At 51.8% G+C, this 14480-nt stretch overlaps 2 protein-coding genes across 3 annotated transcripts in view; one reads left to right on the forward strand and one right to left on the reverse strand.

Annotated features, from left to right (window-relative positions):
• WARS1 (tryptophanyl-tRNA synthetase 1) overlaps window positions 1–4430 on the reverse strand; it is a 33676-nt gene extending 29246 nt beyond the window's left edge. The window contains exon 1 of one of the 2 annotated variants that reach the window (XM_027120571.1): window positions 4360–4430. The gene's annotated coding sequence lies outside the window, so the exon portion shown is untranslated. Of the gene's footprint in view, window positions 1–3334; window positions 3519–4359 lie in introns of those variants that run through there. The other variant, XM_027120570.1, reaches the window with a different exon arrangement.
• Window positions 4431–4573: 143 nt separating this feature from the next.
• WDR25 (WD repeat domain 25) overlaps window positions 4574–14480 on the forward strand; it is a 144207-nt gene continuing 134300 nt past the window's right edge. The window contains exons 1-2 of the mRNA XM_027120577.1: window positions 4574–4594; window positions 7454–8300. Of these exons, the coding sequence (XP_026976378.1) occupies window positions 7494–8300 (807 nt within the window). The 5' untranslated portion in view covers window positions 4574–4594; window positions 7454–7493. The remainder of the gene's footprint in view (window positions 4595–7453; window positions 8301–14480) is intronic.

Raw genomic sequence — 14480 nt, forward strand, 5'->3', positions numbered from 1 at the left:
GGTATTCTTCTAAGCACCTTATACATAGTAATTCACTTAAACCTACAGCAATCCTATGGGACAGATTTGCTATCTCTGTTTCGTAGATGAGCAAGCTGAGAGGCTGTAACACTTGCCCAAGATAACGCAGTTAGTGAGTGGTCGAGATGAGATACAAACTCAAACAGTTTGACCCCAGAACCTATGCTCTCAAACATTATCCTATGGGCTACTTAACTGTCATACGCCTCAGTTTCTCAACTGTAAAATGGGAATAACAATAACAACACTAACTTGCAGGACTGGTCACGGAATAAGTGTGATAATGTCGGTAAGTAAATAGCAAAGCATCAGCCACAGAGGAGAGGTTTAACGAATGACTATTTTGTGTCTTTGATCATTAAAAATTTTTTTTCTAGCAGCTCTATGAACAAATTTGAGGGGGTAATTTATTTTTATTCATCCATTTGTTAAATATCTGTTTAAAAAATACGTAAAATTTAAACCAATCTTTATATAAGTCAATGAAACCGTAATACTGAAACCAGGATGGAACAGTAGCCAGTTTCTTTCCCCTCCTTGCTGAGAATTGCCTCAATTCCTGGAAAGGGAGGCCCGTAAAAAAGAGAAGGAATGTGGAAGAAGCTTCTGACTAGCGCTGGAGAGGAGAAACACTCAGGCCCATATCAAATAACCACCGAAGTGATGAAAATTACTTCTAGCCACCAATGCTCAAACATCACGCCCAGATGCTTTACCCATGATCCCCAATTCTCCCAACCTTCAAAGCTGGGTGGTACAGTATCTGCTCTGCATTAGCGACCAGAGGCTGACGGCTCAGGGAAGTTAGAACCGTCCTCTGAGGTTCCATGCCAGAGTAGCCGAACCGGGATCCGATGCCAAAGCCCCCCTCGAGCATGTGCTCTCTCAAATTCCAGCTGCTCCCCCTGCCCGGAACGTCTCATACCCTCCTCTGCCCGCTGTCTTACTAATTCAAACCTCGGCTCCTCTTTGCGGCCTTTCCTGACCCCTGCACCCATGGGGCCAAGCTGGTTGCTCTGTCCTTGGTGATCCCTGAGCACTCGTGAGTGAGGTTATTAGAGCACTCACACTGCATGTAGTTATTTATGAAAATCCACCACACAGAGAATGCAAGTACTGGGTTTTATTCTTTCATGTGCTTCTAGCACCTGGTACAGAGTAGCTCATCAACAGACGTTTACGGAATGAATGTCTCACAAATCATCTAGTTTACTTTTCCCCTTCTGGTTTATATCCTCTTATAATACCTCTGCAGTATTCCAGTTTAAGGTAGATTTCTCCTACCTGGACTTTAGAAGTCCTCTTAGAACGTCCTGACACTGCACTGAGCCTTCCGAGACTTGAGAAGAGCCAGGTTAATCCCACGTACCCAGTCTTGTTTCCTCACCCATTGCGAACATCTGCCCACTATCCTGGTCACTCTTTGTGGAATTCCCTTCGGTTTACCCATGTCCTTCCAAAAATGTGGTGTCCTGCACGGAAGGCAACAAGTGGCTTTTGAAGTCTGCGAGTGGGACCCAAATCAAGCACAGATTAAAATTACCCTGAAAAATTCCTAGGGAAAGCGCCAGGTAGAATGACCTGGTGAGCCCCAGACGGCGAATCTACCCCTGCGAAGGAGCAGATAACTGCAGAGGATCAGCTAGATGAACTGAGCCTGCATTTAGGGTCCCTGTTGTAGGGAAAAACATGTATCTTTAACTATCAGAATCCCATTTAAGGAAGAAGAGGCACACGGGAATGAAACTTGACTGAGGAAACAGCAGGTGAGGTCTCCCTGCTCTCAGGATCACGAGGCATGTACTCACTGTGTGGGAATCACCCACACTGTAATCTCGTGTGTGTGTGCATGATGCAACTTCCTGAGTGATTACAGTGCTTCGGCAGTGATCAGAGACAAAGAGAATAGAACTATCACTTCCCTCATGTCAGGCATCCATTCATTAGCCCATTTATGGGCACATACTCTCCGTTTGTCCTCCTATCTAGTCAACATTCTCCTTTATTTCTTTGTTAACTAACTTTTAGAATTTAATTTAGCTTCAGAGGTTTTTAACCCAGAGTTCAGAACCTCTGAAATGACGTCAACGGTTTGCCTGCACGTTTGCGGTTCTAAGCAGAGTATCCAGGTTTTACTACTTTCTCAAAGTGGTCCGAGATGCCAAGAGACTAAGGACCACTGCCTTCAGTGTTTACTGTGTAAACTGCAAATAGGGCTTTGAATTTTTGTCAAGGAAAACTGCTTTATCTATTTCACAAATACTACAATCTAAAACAAAGAAATGAAGCTATATCTGTGAAGTAATGTATCATCTCCTCTAAAAAAGGACTGGGAGTGAAAAGAGCAAAACTGCAGAGTCCACAGCAGGTCAGCACACAGCTAAGGAGGAAACGACAAGACTCTTCAAAATGAACTCTCCGTTCCTCTTTTTAAGGAACTTGAAACTTGTGCTCATTTTGAAAGGTTCCACTGTTCCCAAGGAGCATAACAGGCACCTGAAGAAACTGTGCACAGTTTTGGGATGAGGAATGGAAAGAGGAATTACAGAACTGTTTAACAGAACGGCAGGACAATCCCCTGGGCCACAATGAAACCATCTCACAGATAAGATCAGAATACACTGATTCTGCAATTTGGGGGAAGGGTGGCATTACGCACTACAGCCAATTCTGGAGCAGCTGAGAAGAGTGGGGTACCCAGAAGTTCCTGGATGCCTGGAATATTACCAGGAGGTGGGAGACCATCTTCCACATCCTGACCCCTGAGTGTGGATGACAATGGCCTTGGACTGTCAAGTTTCCAGAGGACAAGAAAATGATGTCTTACCAGCTAGGAGTCCTTTAACGCTTCAAACCTTGGAACAGATTGAGGTCACTTTTTCTTTTTTAAACACTGAGAGGAAAGCTTACTTTCCCCTCCAAATAATAAAATGAACATCATCTTAAAAGGCAAAGAGGACATTAATTTATATGAAGCCAGGCATAAGCTACTTATGAGTATCACAATGAGATACCGTGGATGGATATCGACTATTTAAGGAGGCCTCATCAGTGAAAAATAGGATAGCCAACATCAAAGTGCTGAACGTCAAGCTACGAATCCAAATAGGCAGCTACTCTTCCAGTATCTCCACTCCCTACAGAAGCTGTGAGCCACCTGAACTTTGGGACAATGAGATGAAATAAAATGCACAACACCCTGGTCCTAAGAGATGCTACTCCTCATGCCCTAAGCCAAGGTTTCCAGTACTTTGGGAAAAGGCTGGTAGAAATACTAATAAACTCTAAGCCTAGCAAAGACGGCAATACATACCCAGGTTGCAGGAGGTGCTGCAGAGGTGGCCACTGGTCACGCTGGGCAGTTGAGAAGCTGAGACTGCCCAGTGCAGCTCGAGCTCGTCTTTAATAGTCTTTCCCTTTTTCTTTCAGTTTCCTTTCTAGAAAAGACTCTTCTCTCTCTTTTTTTTTTCCTGTTTACCCCACCCTTTACTACTTGCATGTAGGAGCTTCTCGTAAATCACCCAATTTCTCAGAAACACTTGAGCCTCTCGACCAACCTCTTCGATGAGACTGTCCAATCAGGGGTGGGCGGAGGGGGGGATGCGGGTGGGGACCAGGGAAACTCTCTCGGGAAGCAAGACATTAGCTGGTCATTGCATCAGCCACCCCGTATCCCAGGTTGGCCTCCATATAACCTCCCCACCCTCTTCCCGTTCCCTATTCTCAGGATCAGTATGAATAACTGTGTTTGTGTATAGTCTTGGGGCGGGGAGGGAGGGGGTTGGGGGGGAAGGCGGATGGTAAATTCCTCGCCGCTGCTGTTCACGGAGGCGGCACAGGGCAGTGGAGAGATCATGAGTTCTGGGGTCAGACCCGGATTTCAAACCCAGTTTGGGAGTCTTCTTGTTACAAGACCTTGCGCAAGTCACATTCCCTCTCCGCTTCATCCTGCGTTTCCTCATTTGTGAAATGGGCATAAAGAAGCCTCGTAACTTTATCGTGGAGGGGACTAAGTGCGATACTACCGGCAAAGCCCCTGTCACATGGCAGGCACTCGTTAAAAGTGAGGGCCTCTCCCCTCGGCGAACGAGAAGAGGAGGGAGACGATGAAAGGTCGGTGCCGGTGGCAGTGGGCGACAGGCCAGGTCGGCGGCGCTGGGAGGACGGGGGCGATGGGCGCCGTGGCAGCCTCCGCGCACCCCGTGGTGCCAGAACCCGGCGAGCAGCGAGCCGGGCTTTGAGGAGGATACTCCGGGCCTTGGCGCGCAGGCGGCTCCGGGAGGGCCAGGTCATCTGGCGCCGCCCCGGCCTCCCTCCCTCTTTCATCCCCTCACTTACCCGCCCAGCCGGGGCCGTCAGCGCTGCCGGCTCAGCCACGGGTGGCCTCCTGGGCGTCCGTGGAAACGCCTTCCGGCCGGAACAACTTCCGGCCTGGCTGCGCCATCATTGGCTGTTCGCGTCGCGGGGCCGGACGGAGGCCGCCGCTGATTGGCTGGCGGCCCCGGCGCCGGCAGAACGCGACTGGGTTGCGGGGTACAGGCAGGACAGCCTCCGGGAAGACCGAGAGCTTCCGGTGCGTGTGGTGAGCGGAGGGCCGGGGGCGGTAGGGGACTGGGATCTGGCGGTGGGCCGAGCGCTCCACGCCACTCCGCGCGGGCAGTTCACTGCCGCTCGCCTGTCCTGCGTGTCCGGTTACTTCCGAACGCGCAGTGCTCTGGACGATCCTCACCTCTCACTCTTGACAGCCCGGCTAACTCCTTTGCATTCTTCAAAACCCATCTCTGGTCGTATCTTGTTTGTTGCCTTCATCAGTCTGTGGCCTCCGGCGCAGGATCCGTGTTTTGTGCTTAATCTCTGTCCATAAGACCTAACATAAGGCTTGGCACAGAGTAGGTAATCAGGAAATATTTGTTGAATGAGAATATCCTATTCCTTTTACTTTCTCTGTGCCCCCCCACCCCCCAGGTTGCATTTCACAAATATTTCTAGATGCTGGCGATCAAACAGTGAACAGAACACAAAAAGTCCTGCCCTGGTGGAGCAGACATGCTGATGACTGCCAATGCCACTCCCCCCTTTTGTAGTCTTATTTCTCCAAAGACGACTTTTTCTTCTGGCTGTTCTTCTTCTTGGTTTAATCGCTCCCTCTTTCCATGAAAAAGTTTCCTTTTCTTCCCCCTTTGCCTTAGAAACATAAAAGGCAGCAAACACTTTCCCCCTAAAGTTTACGTTGTCCCCAGTGGCTCACAATCTTCTCTGTTTTTGCCTGTTTTTCTTGAGTCATCCTTGCCTCCTTCTCTCTCACCCCATTTGATCAGTTTTGTTGGTCCGGTCTTCAGTGTTTTTTTTATCACCTCTGCTCCCTCACCTGCAGAGCATCACCTTCTGCCTTAGGCCTGCCTCGGCCTCCCAATGTCAAACTGCATCCCAGGCCCACTACCACGCCTCCTTTTCTTTTCTGTTTTACTTTTCTCCTTAGGATTTCTCACCTCCGGACATGCTCTGTTTCGCTTGGTTCTGGTCTGTCTCTCCCCACTGGCATGTGAGCATGGCGAGCACAGGGCATCGTCGACCATCTCATTTGCCCTGGTGTTCCTGGTGCCTCGTGTGGGGCTTGGCTAGTAGCCCATGCTCCGTCAGTGTTTGTTGAATGACTGAATGAAATGTACATGAAGCAGATGGGGAGCCCTATCATCCACCTGCCTGCATTCATTCAGTCCTTGCTGCCTTGCCTTGTAGGAAGTGGGGCTCATGGGCCCCAAGCCCACTACTCTCTGATCTTTTGCTGTAGACTTCATCTTTAGTTCTGGTCATTGGTGTCTCCTGTGATTCGACAACTGTGGACAACTGGGTGGGTAGGAATCCATCCCAGTGGCTGCAGACAGGAGCCTTTGTGGTGGGAACCTGGTGGGTTCCCTCTGGCAGGACGGAATGCTGTGGTGGGCGGTCCTGTGCATAGGAATTGAGACAGATGAAGTGTCTGATCAGGATGCAGGACCAGACTAAGTAGTGAGAGAAAAGAAATGCCAAATCCTTCACAGTGCACGCTTCCCTTTGTTTATAATTCGTCCGTTATATTATATTAGTTCCATTTGAGATGGGCTGGCTTGTTGTGGAAGTTTTATTTAGGTAACGGCTCTGTGTGTGGAAGGTGTTACCTGCCTGGATTGGGCTACAGGTGGGGGTGGGATTTTTGGAGGAGGCAGGCAACAGACATTTTTTGAATGATGACATAACTTGTTTGGTACCCTTTATGGGAAAGGCATGGAAGGGGTGGGATGGTTGATTCCAGGGGACATGAAACCCACTGCCCAGGGGAAGACGTGGGTGATAGACAGGCTGTCTGGAATGGCGTAACCGAGGACCCCCAGGGAGTCTTCAGGCCTCACCTGACCCCACGTGTGGGAAGAGGAGCTCAGGATGGTTTATTAAGGTAGGGGACGCAGGCTTTCCCGGAAGTGGCCTGTTGCCTGAGCTTTCAGGGCTGCTCCACCGCGCCCTCTGCTGTCCTGGATGTGCGCAGCAGCGTTGTTTTCCTCTTGATCACTTGCTTCCTGTTAACTGCACAGAATTGAATTCCAGGAGGAAGTACTTCTTTGTAGAAACTAGTTGGCTACAACTGATTCTGTAGCATGTTTCAGAATTCCAGGAGGAGTTTTTTAGGGAGGGGAAATTGTTGTGTGAGCCTGTGCTTGGGGTGAAACTGGTAGATTTGGACCACACTCTTGGAACGGGTGGACCCATGCCTCGGGCACCTCCCCGCCCCGTGTTGCCGCGTTGCCGGTCTATCTCTCCGACTGGCTTGTAGTTGAGCTGGGATGTCTGGGGAAGAGCGTTCTAGGCAGAGAGAATAAAAGGAAGGACTGGAGCATAAAGGGAGGACAAAGGTGAGGGCAGCGTTAGCACACGGTGGGTCCTGGTCATCTTTGCATTTCAGTATTTTCAGAACTAACCTCACTCGCGTTGATGAGCGTGTGCTCTTCTTGTCTGTTGCTCATAAACAGTAAAAGCTATGTGTGTTTAAATTTACAATAGGTCCTGCCCAAAGCGCCCTTCCAAAACGCCTCTTTAAAGCCGTGAGTCTTTCTGTCCAGGCACCCTGTCTCCATTTCGTCAGGTCCTCTTTTATATCTTTCAGTACATTTTTAGTTTTCTTTGTGTAGGTCTTACTATTTTCTTGTTGTTAAATTTTTTTTTTTTTTTTGGCCGTGCGGCGCAGCGTGTGGGGGGATCCCCGACCAGGGATCGAACCCGCGCATGGAAGCACGGAGTCTTAACCACTGGACCCCCAGGGAAGTCCCAAGGCCTCATTTTTAATGTGTTTATTCTTATGGGTTTTTCAGTCTTGGATTTGCTCTGTGGCACGTTTGCTTTGGCACGTGGTAGGAAACATCCTGCCATGCACATCTTCTGACACTTTGTTTGGCCTTAGGTAGTTTGCCCTTGACGGACAAGGAGAAACTGTGTCTTCAATGGCTTCGCTGGTGGCTTATGACGACTCGGACTCAGAGCCTGAGACTGAGCCTGGGGGCAGTTTTAATCCTGCCGGCCAGATGAAAGATGCTTCAGATGCCATCAGACCTCCTGGGCGGGATTTTGCCTCGGAAGTCCTGGATGCGAAGGACGGGGGCGCACTGGCCACAAAGCATGGTTCTTGTGAAGATGCAGCCAGCTGTCGTCTCCCTCTGGCTCGGCTCTGGAGCAGTGACTCAGGATCTTGCCCCAACCAGAGGCTGCAGTGGCCCAGGACAGAGCCTGAGGTCACCTTCCCCACCAGCCAGCCTGCTCGTCCTTCCCTGTGGACCAGCCATGCTCCAGCTGGCCACGTGCCCCTGGCAGCTGCCCGCTTAAAGCAGGTGAAACTCTCCTGGGGAACTTCTGGCTCCCCTGAGCCATCTTTCTGTGCCCGAACTGGATCTGAAACCCCAAGTAAAAACGGCAGCTCTCTTCAGAGGCAGTGGTGTGAGGACTGTGTTGTACCCTATACCCCGAAAAGACTAAGACAGTTGCAAGCATTAAGCACGGAAACAGGCAAGAGTAAAGACATGGAGCCCCAGGGTCCCTGTGCAGGGCGTGCCCCAGCCCCTCTCTGTGTGGCGCCCCAAGTGTCCGAGTTTATTCAGCCGTATTTGGACAGTCAGTATAAGGAAACCAAGATTCCCAGGAAGGTACTCTTCCATCTGAGAGGCCACCGGGGCCCAGTCAACAACATTCAGTGGTGTCCAGTCTCTTCCAAGAGCCACATGCTTCTCTCAACGTCTATGGATAAAACCTTCAAGGTAAGACTTGAGTGAAATTGCTCTTTTCAGCTGCTCTTAGGAATAAACTGCTGGGCTGTTCTTCAAAACGGTGAGGTGGGGCCTGGTTACAGGTTTCTTTTTGGGCATTTCTGGAGTTCTCTTTGTTGCCTTTGGGAGAGGGTTTTCAATGGCCCACCTGGACGGCTGGTGCGTCCTGTCCCATCGCCGCCCCCCTCCCCCGAGGTGGCCTTGCCCAGGCCACCAGAGGATGCTAGCCCCACCCCCTGCTGGGGGCGCCAGGGGCGCCCAGACACACTCACGCCCCTGGAGGATGAGGTCGCTGAGTGAGAGGGAGCAGAGGGGGAAGAAAGGCCCAGGCCAGGCCCCAGGACCTTGGGGACATCCACTGTGACCCCCACTGAGTGCCGAACAACAGTTAGCTCTGTACCAGGTGCTGTGCCGGATGCAGGGGGTGTAAAGGTCGCTGAGCTGACCCTGGCTTCCAGGCCGGCACAGTGGACTAGGGGCCATGGACTAGCGGAGAGGCGCTCACAAGCCCGCGTCGGGGCTGTGAGGATGGCGCCCCAGGGGGTTCCATGGGGGCTGAGGGCACCCGGGGGAGGGCAGCAGCTCAGCTGGAAAGGGCTTGGTGAAGGCTTCCAGGAGGGAAGTTTCACTTGGTGAAGGGAGTGGGCTTGGCTCTAAGCATGGGCAGCTATGAGGCCCATGATGGGGTGAGGGGCCCGAGGCTGGGGAAGAGGGCAGGGTCAGAGCAGGGAGGGCTCTGGATGCCCCGCCGGGGACTTCCGGTTTACGCAGAAACTCTTTTTTGGTTGTTATTTATTTATTTTAAAAGCTCCCGAGGTAAGGCAGACTTGTAGTAAGCAGTGCCCATGTGGACAGGTAGGTAGTGTGACAGGTGTGTCACACCTGCCTGGAACCTGCCCTCCAGCCCCCTCGCCTGCCCCCCGCCCCGCCCCAGACTGTCCTCTGTCCCCCTCCTCACTTTCCTCGGCCCCTAGCAAAGCCCAGTACATAGTTGGTGCCAAATACACGTGAGCCAAGCAAAAGCTTCCTGGAAAGAAAGTAGCTTTGGAGTTGCAGGGACGGGGCTTCGGGTGCAGCTTTGCTGTGAGTGGCTGGCCAGCTGCCCAAGCCGCCCCCTCTGAGTCTGGAGGCTCATCTGTGAAGGGCCTGGTTGTACCTGGGTCATGGGACTGTGTGATGAAAACGCTTCCAAAGCCCCTGGCGCAGAGGCAGGAGCCCCATAGGTGCTCAATAGATGTCAGCTTCCCCGCCTGTTTTCCTCACGGTTCTGGATCCTGCCTGCCGAGGACACTGTATTTGCACGTTTCATTTTGAGCTTTTTTTCTCAGGAGGCATTTTTGGAAGCTAAGAAAGGAAGCCCAAGTACAGTGAAGTCTTGGAAACGACCTCTGTCGATGAGTGTCATTTTAGGTGGCACGTTTGAGTCCTGGAATGACGTGTCTGTGTTCTTGTCTGCGAGGCTGATGGAGTTCTGTGGGGACAGTGTCGTGTCCCGTCTGCAGCCTGGAGCCCCAGGGTTTACATGCATATTTTTGTTGCTTTTCCTGCGAGTTCGGGGGCCCTGTGGTCCGCTCAGGAGGCTCCTCACGTCCCTGGTGTGCGTTGTCACGTGCTTGGACCCATCCCCCAGTCCTGGGGCTTCTTGGCCCTTCCTCCCGCGAGCCTGCACCTGTCCCTCTGGTCAGGAGCCTGTCTGGAGGGTTCCTGGTGGGCAGTGTCTGGCTGGCCCCTGGAGTTAGAATGATCTGGACTCAAGGGCTGGCTCCATCCCCAAAGCTTCGTGATCTTGGGCAAGGCACTTGACCTCTCTGAGCCTCTTTCCTCGATGAGACAAGCTTGTGAGACCTACGGCCGGGGCTTCTCAGGTGGGACACACGCCCAGGTGCTGTGTGTAAAGCCCCCAGTCTGATGCCGGGCCCGTGGTGTGGTGGAGTTCTGTGGAGAGTGGCATGGTTACAGGTGGGCCACCTGAAGGGCGTGGGCAGCCCCTTCCTAGGACCCCAGGGGGTGGGGCCAGTCTGCCAGACATGGGCAGCCCAGGCTTTTGTGTGTGTGTATATGTGTGTATAGTATGTGGCGTGATGTGTGTGTGTGTGCACGAACATGCAGGTATTTAAATTTTTTCCTTTTTTCTTCCTATTTTTTTTAATTTTTTAATTTTATTTTTTTATACAGCAGGTTCTTATTAGTCATCCATTTTATACACATCCGTGTGTACATGCCAATCCCAATCTCCCAATTCATCACACCACCCCCACCCCGCTGCTTTCCCCCCTTGGTGTCCATACGTTTGTTCTCTGCATCTGTGTCTCCATTTCTGCCCTGCAGGCCGGTTCACCTGTACCATTTTTCTAGGCTCCACATACATGCGTTAATATACGACACTTGTTGAGGAGGCGGCAAGCTTGCCGGGGGCCTCAGAGGACAGGCTGGGTCGCTGTGGGCAGAGCTGGGTGGAGGGATGTGTCTGCCCACCCGCCCTCGGGGCTGTGTCTCCTGGTGGGGAAGGGCAGGCCTGGAGCCCTGTGGGGACCGGTCTGCACCCGGCCTCAGTCAGGTGCTCTGCGGGCCCTGCTCCGGTCACTTTTGCCCAGAAAGTTTAGATTTGCTGAGCAGGGGCATCCCATGATAGTTTTGGAACACAGAGCGTCTGAGTGACGCCGCTGACTCGGGGCGTGGTGTTTGTTCGGCCGTGTAGCGGGTGTTCGCGCAGAGATGAGCCTGCGGGCTGTGTGCTGGGGAGGCGGGGAGGCCCCGCGGAGGGGACCTGGGAGCAGCCAACCCGCTGTGACAGCTCATGACCAGAAGAGGGCGCAGTTGGTCCACCTTGGGACGGCTGCTCAGGCAGAGGGACTATCTGTTACAGGAAAGCAAGCCCTGCTTGGGGCAATTCCCTGAGGCCTCCCCTGGCCGTGGGGCTGCCCTGGGCGGGGCCTGGCACCGCTGCGTCGCCCATCTGTCCCGAGGACGGTGGTGTGTGCTGCAGGCAATGACGCGGGCACTGGCTCCTCGCTTGGCCTGGCACCCTCCAGGGAGCCCTGCCCCCGGCGCTGTCCGTCTCTCATGGTGGGGCTGCAGAGTGGCGTTGGGGGTGGCCCCAGGGGCAGAGTGTGGCTGCCGTCATGGCTGCTGCGGTCCGCATCTCCTGACCATTTTCTTACCGTGGGTGTCTCGAAAATCAGGGCCTCTACAAGCCATAGATGCAAATAGTCTGGCCAGGGTCCTCTCTGCTTTATGATGTTTGACAGTTTTCAGTGACAGAATTATTTGGCAAATCGACCTTAAGCAACTTTTCAGTGTGAAGACCTTGAGGCAGGGCTGGAGGAGCCAGGATGGGAAGATGGATGGAGAGCAGCTGGGGGCGGGGGGCTGGAAGCCGGGGAGGGAAGTCCCGGCTGGGGCCTTGGAAGCGCTGGGCCCTCAGGGTTGTGTGTGTACCGGTGGGCAGCTGGCAGCTTTTCCCTCCCCGGTGTCGGAAGGTGGGCCACGTGGGGATCCTTGTGGTCGGGTAGGAGCTGGAGGGGTGCTTGGGAGGCACTGCGTGGATGCTTCATCTGAGGTGGGGACAGGATCGTGGGCGCAGGCAGGAGTCCTGGCTTGCTGCAGCCCAGTCCTGGGCGGAGAGCAGATGCTGGGTGAGTAGGGAATGAGCTAGAAGAGGTGGGTGCGACAGGGCACGCCCCCCCCCCTTCGCCACTCTGCACTCTCTTTGGAGGGTACCTTCCCCTTGTCTTTCAGTTAAAGTCTACCAGAGTGCCTTCTTACCGGCCCCCCCACCTTGGTCAGGAAGGAGGGGAGAGCTCGGGGGCTGGGGTCCTAGGACTTCAATTTGAATCCTCCCTCTGCTGCTGACTGGCTGTGTGATATCAGGCAAGTTACTTCACTTCTCTGAGCCTCAACCTGTGTTATGTAAAGTAGAGGTAGTTATGCATAGCTTGCTGGGTTTTCATGAAAAATAAATGCTATTAGTTATGAATTACCTGGTGCGGCTCCTGGCACATAGGAGGCACTTACTGCGTGCTCCCTCTCTTGCTCTCCCTGGGAATTTTCACCCTTCCTTAACCATGGGGTGGTATCTCTTTCTACCTGCATTGCCATGGAACCGTGTCTGCTTGTAGACTTTAAACTTCTTGAGCATGGGAACCGTACCAAATCCACTTTTATATTCCCCAGAGCACCTGCACAAAGTTTTGTACATGTTAAGTGATCAATAAAGATTAAAAAATTATTTTGGATTTTACTTCCAGCCTTTGGGAAAGGATTCTCTTTGACGTGCATAAATGCTCTTTGCCACTAGGGGGCACAGTAAGACAGTATAAGCTGCTCACCCAAGCTTCTAGAACGTGGAAGAATCCTTGATTCAAGGTAACATTTACAGAAATACGATTTCTTTTCTGATCAGGAGAAAAACAGCACAATCCATGTGATTGATCTAAAGAACGTGGCGCGCCAGTTCCTTCATTGCCTTAAAATGCAGCTTTGGAATTCATAAAGTTCAACTGGGCACATTACAGCAGAAAGATACTTATTTTAATATGTTCTAAATGTTCTGTGAGCGGTAAATTATGGTTATATTAGTTTTGAAAAATTTACAGCTGGAGAAATTAAGTAAAACAAAACAATGACTCATAATTCCTCATCGATGCTCCGTTTTCTTTCCTGCCCGTCCCTCCCTGGCCCTGTCGGTACTGTGCGTCTGTTCCCGTAGTTGTAATCCCAGCACAAATACCCTGCTGTACACTCTTTTCATTTCCCCCCTGTCTTCACTTGGCTCAACATGCTTGAATACCCATTCCACGTAAAGGTAGACTTCAGACTTTGAGGCCCTTTTTGAAGGAAAAAGCACAAACGGAATGTATCCTGCTTTGGCCAAACACGGGCAGCCCTGATGGTCAGCCCCGTGTGCAGAGCCCTCTGCCAGGCACCGAGAAGACTCCCAGAGGCATACGGCATGTTTCTTGCTGCCAGGGACCGACTTTGAAAATGCAGAAAACTCGAAGAATGAAGGAGAAAACAGAAATCACTGACAATCCTCACCCGAGCCAGCAGCTCATTAACACAGGGAGCTCCCCTGGTCAGGACAGCGCATCCCTCTGCGTTTACAGAATCGGTCTGGCGCTGCAGAGCGTGTGTGGTTTTGACTGTGCGCTTCCCCACCCGCATCTTTTTTTTTTTTTTTTTTTGCGGTTCGTGGGCCTCTCACTGTTGTGGCCTCTCCCGTTGCGGAGCACAGGCTCCGGACGCGCAGGCTCAGCGGCCATGGCTCACGGGCCCAGCCACTCCGCGGCATGTGGGATCTTCCCGGACCGGGGCACGAACCCGTGTCCCCTGCATCGGCAGGCGGACTCTCAACCACTGCGCCACCAGGGAAGCCCCCCACCCGCATCTTTTGTACTGTTTGTAAGGGGCATTTTTCTACCTCATTCAAAACTTTCCCCAAACATATTTTTCTCACTCTCTCAGATTCCAAACTTTGCTTGGTCATTTCCATGTTGTGTCCTATTGTTTCCTGCTTTTGTTTTTCAAATAGTCAGTACGGCAGTGAACATGGCTATACATAAATGTCTTTTTGCTGCTTTAATGCAGTTAAGGAGGGCTTTGATTTGAACGCAAGCTTTAGCTGAAACCTTTGTGTGTGGTGAGTAGAACCTGATTAGATTGGCCAACCTCCATCAGTGCCATTGTTACTCGAGACTCCTGGGTTGCCATTTCGTATCTGTGCTTGGTAGCTTTGTGACTTTGGGAAAACCACCTAGCCTCTCTGATCCCACATTTTCTTACTGGTAAAATGGGGATAATGGCTACCTGTTAGGGTTGTTGCTGTGGAAGAGAAATGAGAAGATGCAGCCCAGTGCCTAGCAGTGGGAGGGGCTGAAGAAACAGGTTCCCGACTCCCCTGCATCTGGATCTATTAATTAAAAACAACTGGATGAGAGACAAGTCACCCAGAATCCTCCGACTTCATGTAACTCTTGTTCTTGTGAATCTCTTCATAATCTGTCTATAGCTATATAGTTTTCAAGAGTTTCAATATTACTTCCTGAGATGGCTACTTTTAAAATTTAGAAAGTTTTTGAGATTGTCTGTAGCAAGCCATTTACCCGCTCTGTTTTCATGCACCGTGCGCTTGGAAGTTTATATTGGAGGGCTGGGTCCACGTCTCCAAACTGA

This window comes from Aethalodelphis obliquidens, unplaced genomic scaffold (genome assembly GCF_003676395.1).
Source record: "Aethalodelphis obliquidens isolate GAN/ISIS:26980383/991018 unplaced genomic scaffold, ASM367639v1 scaffold21, whole genome shotgun sequence".
Classification (NCBI taxonomy): Eukaryota; Metazoa; Chordata; class Mammalia; order Artiodactyla; family Delphinidae; genus Aethalodelphis; species Aethalodelphis obliquidens.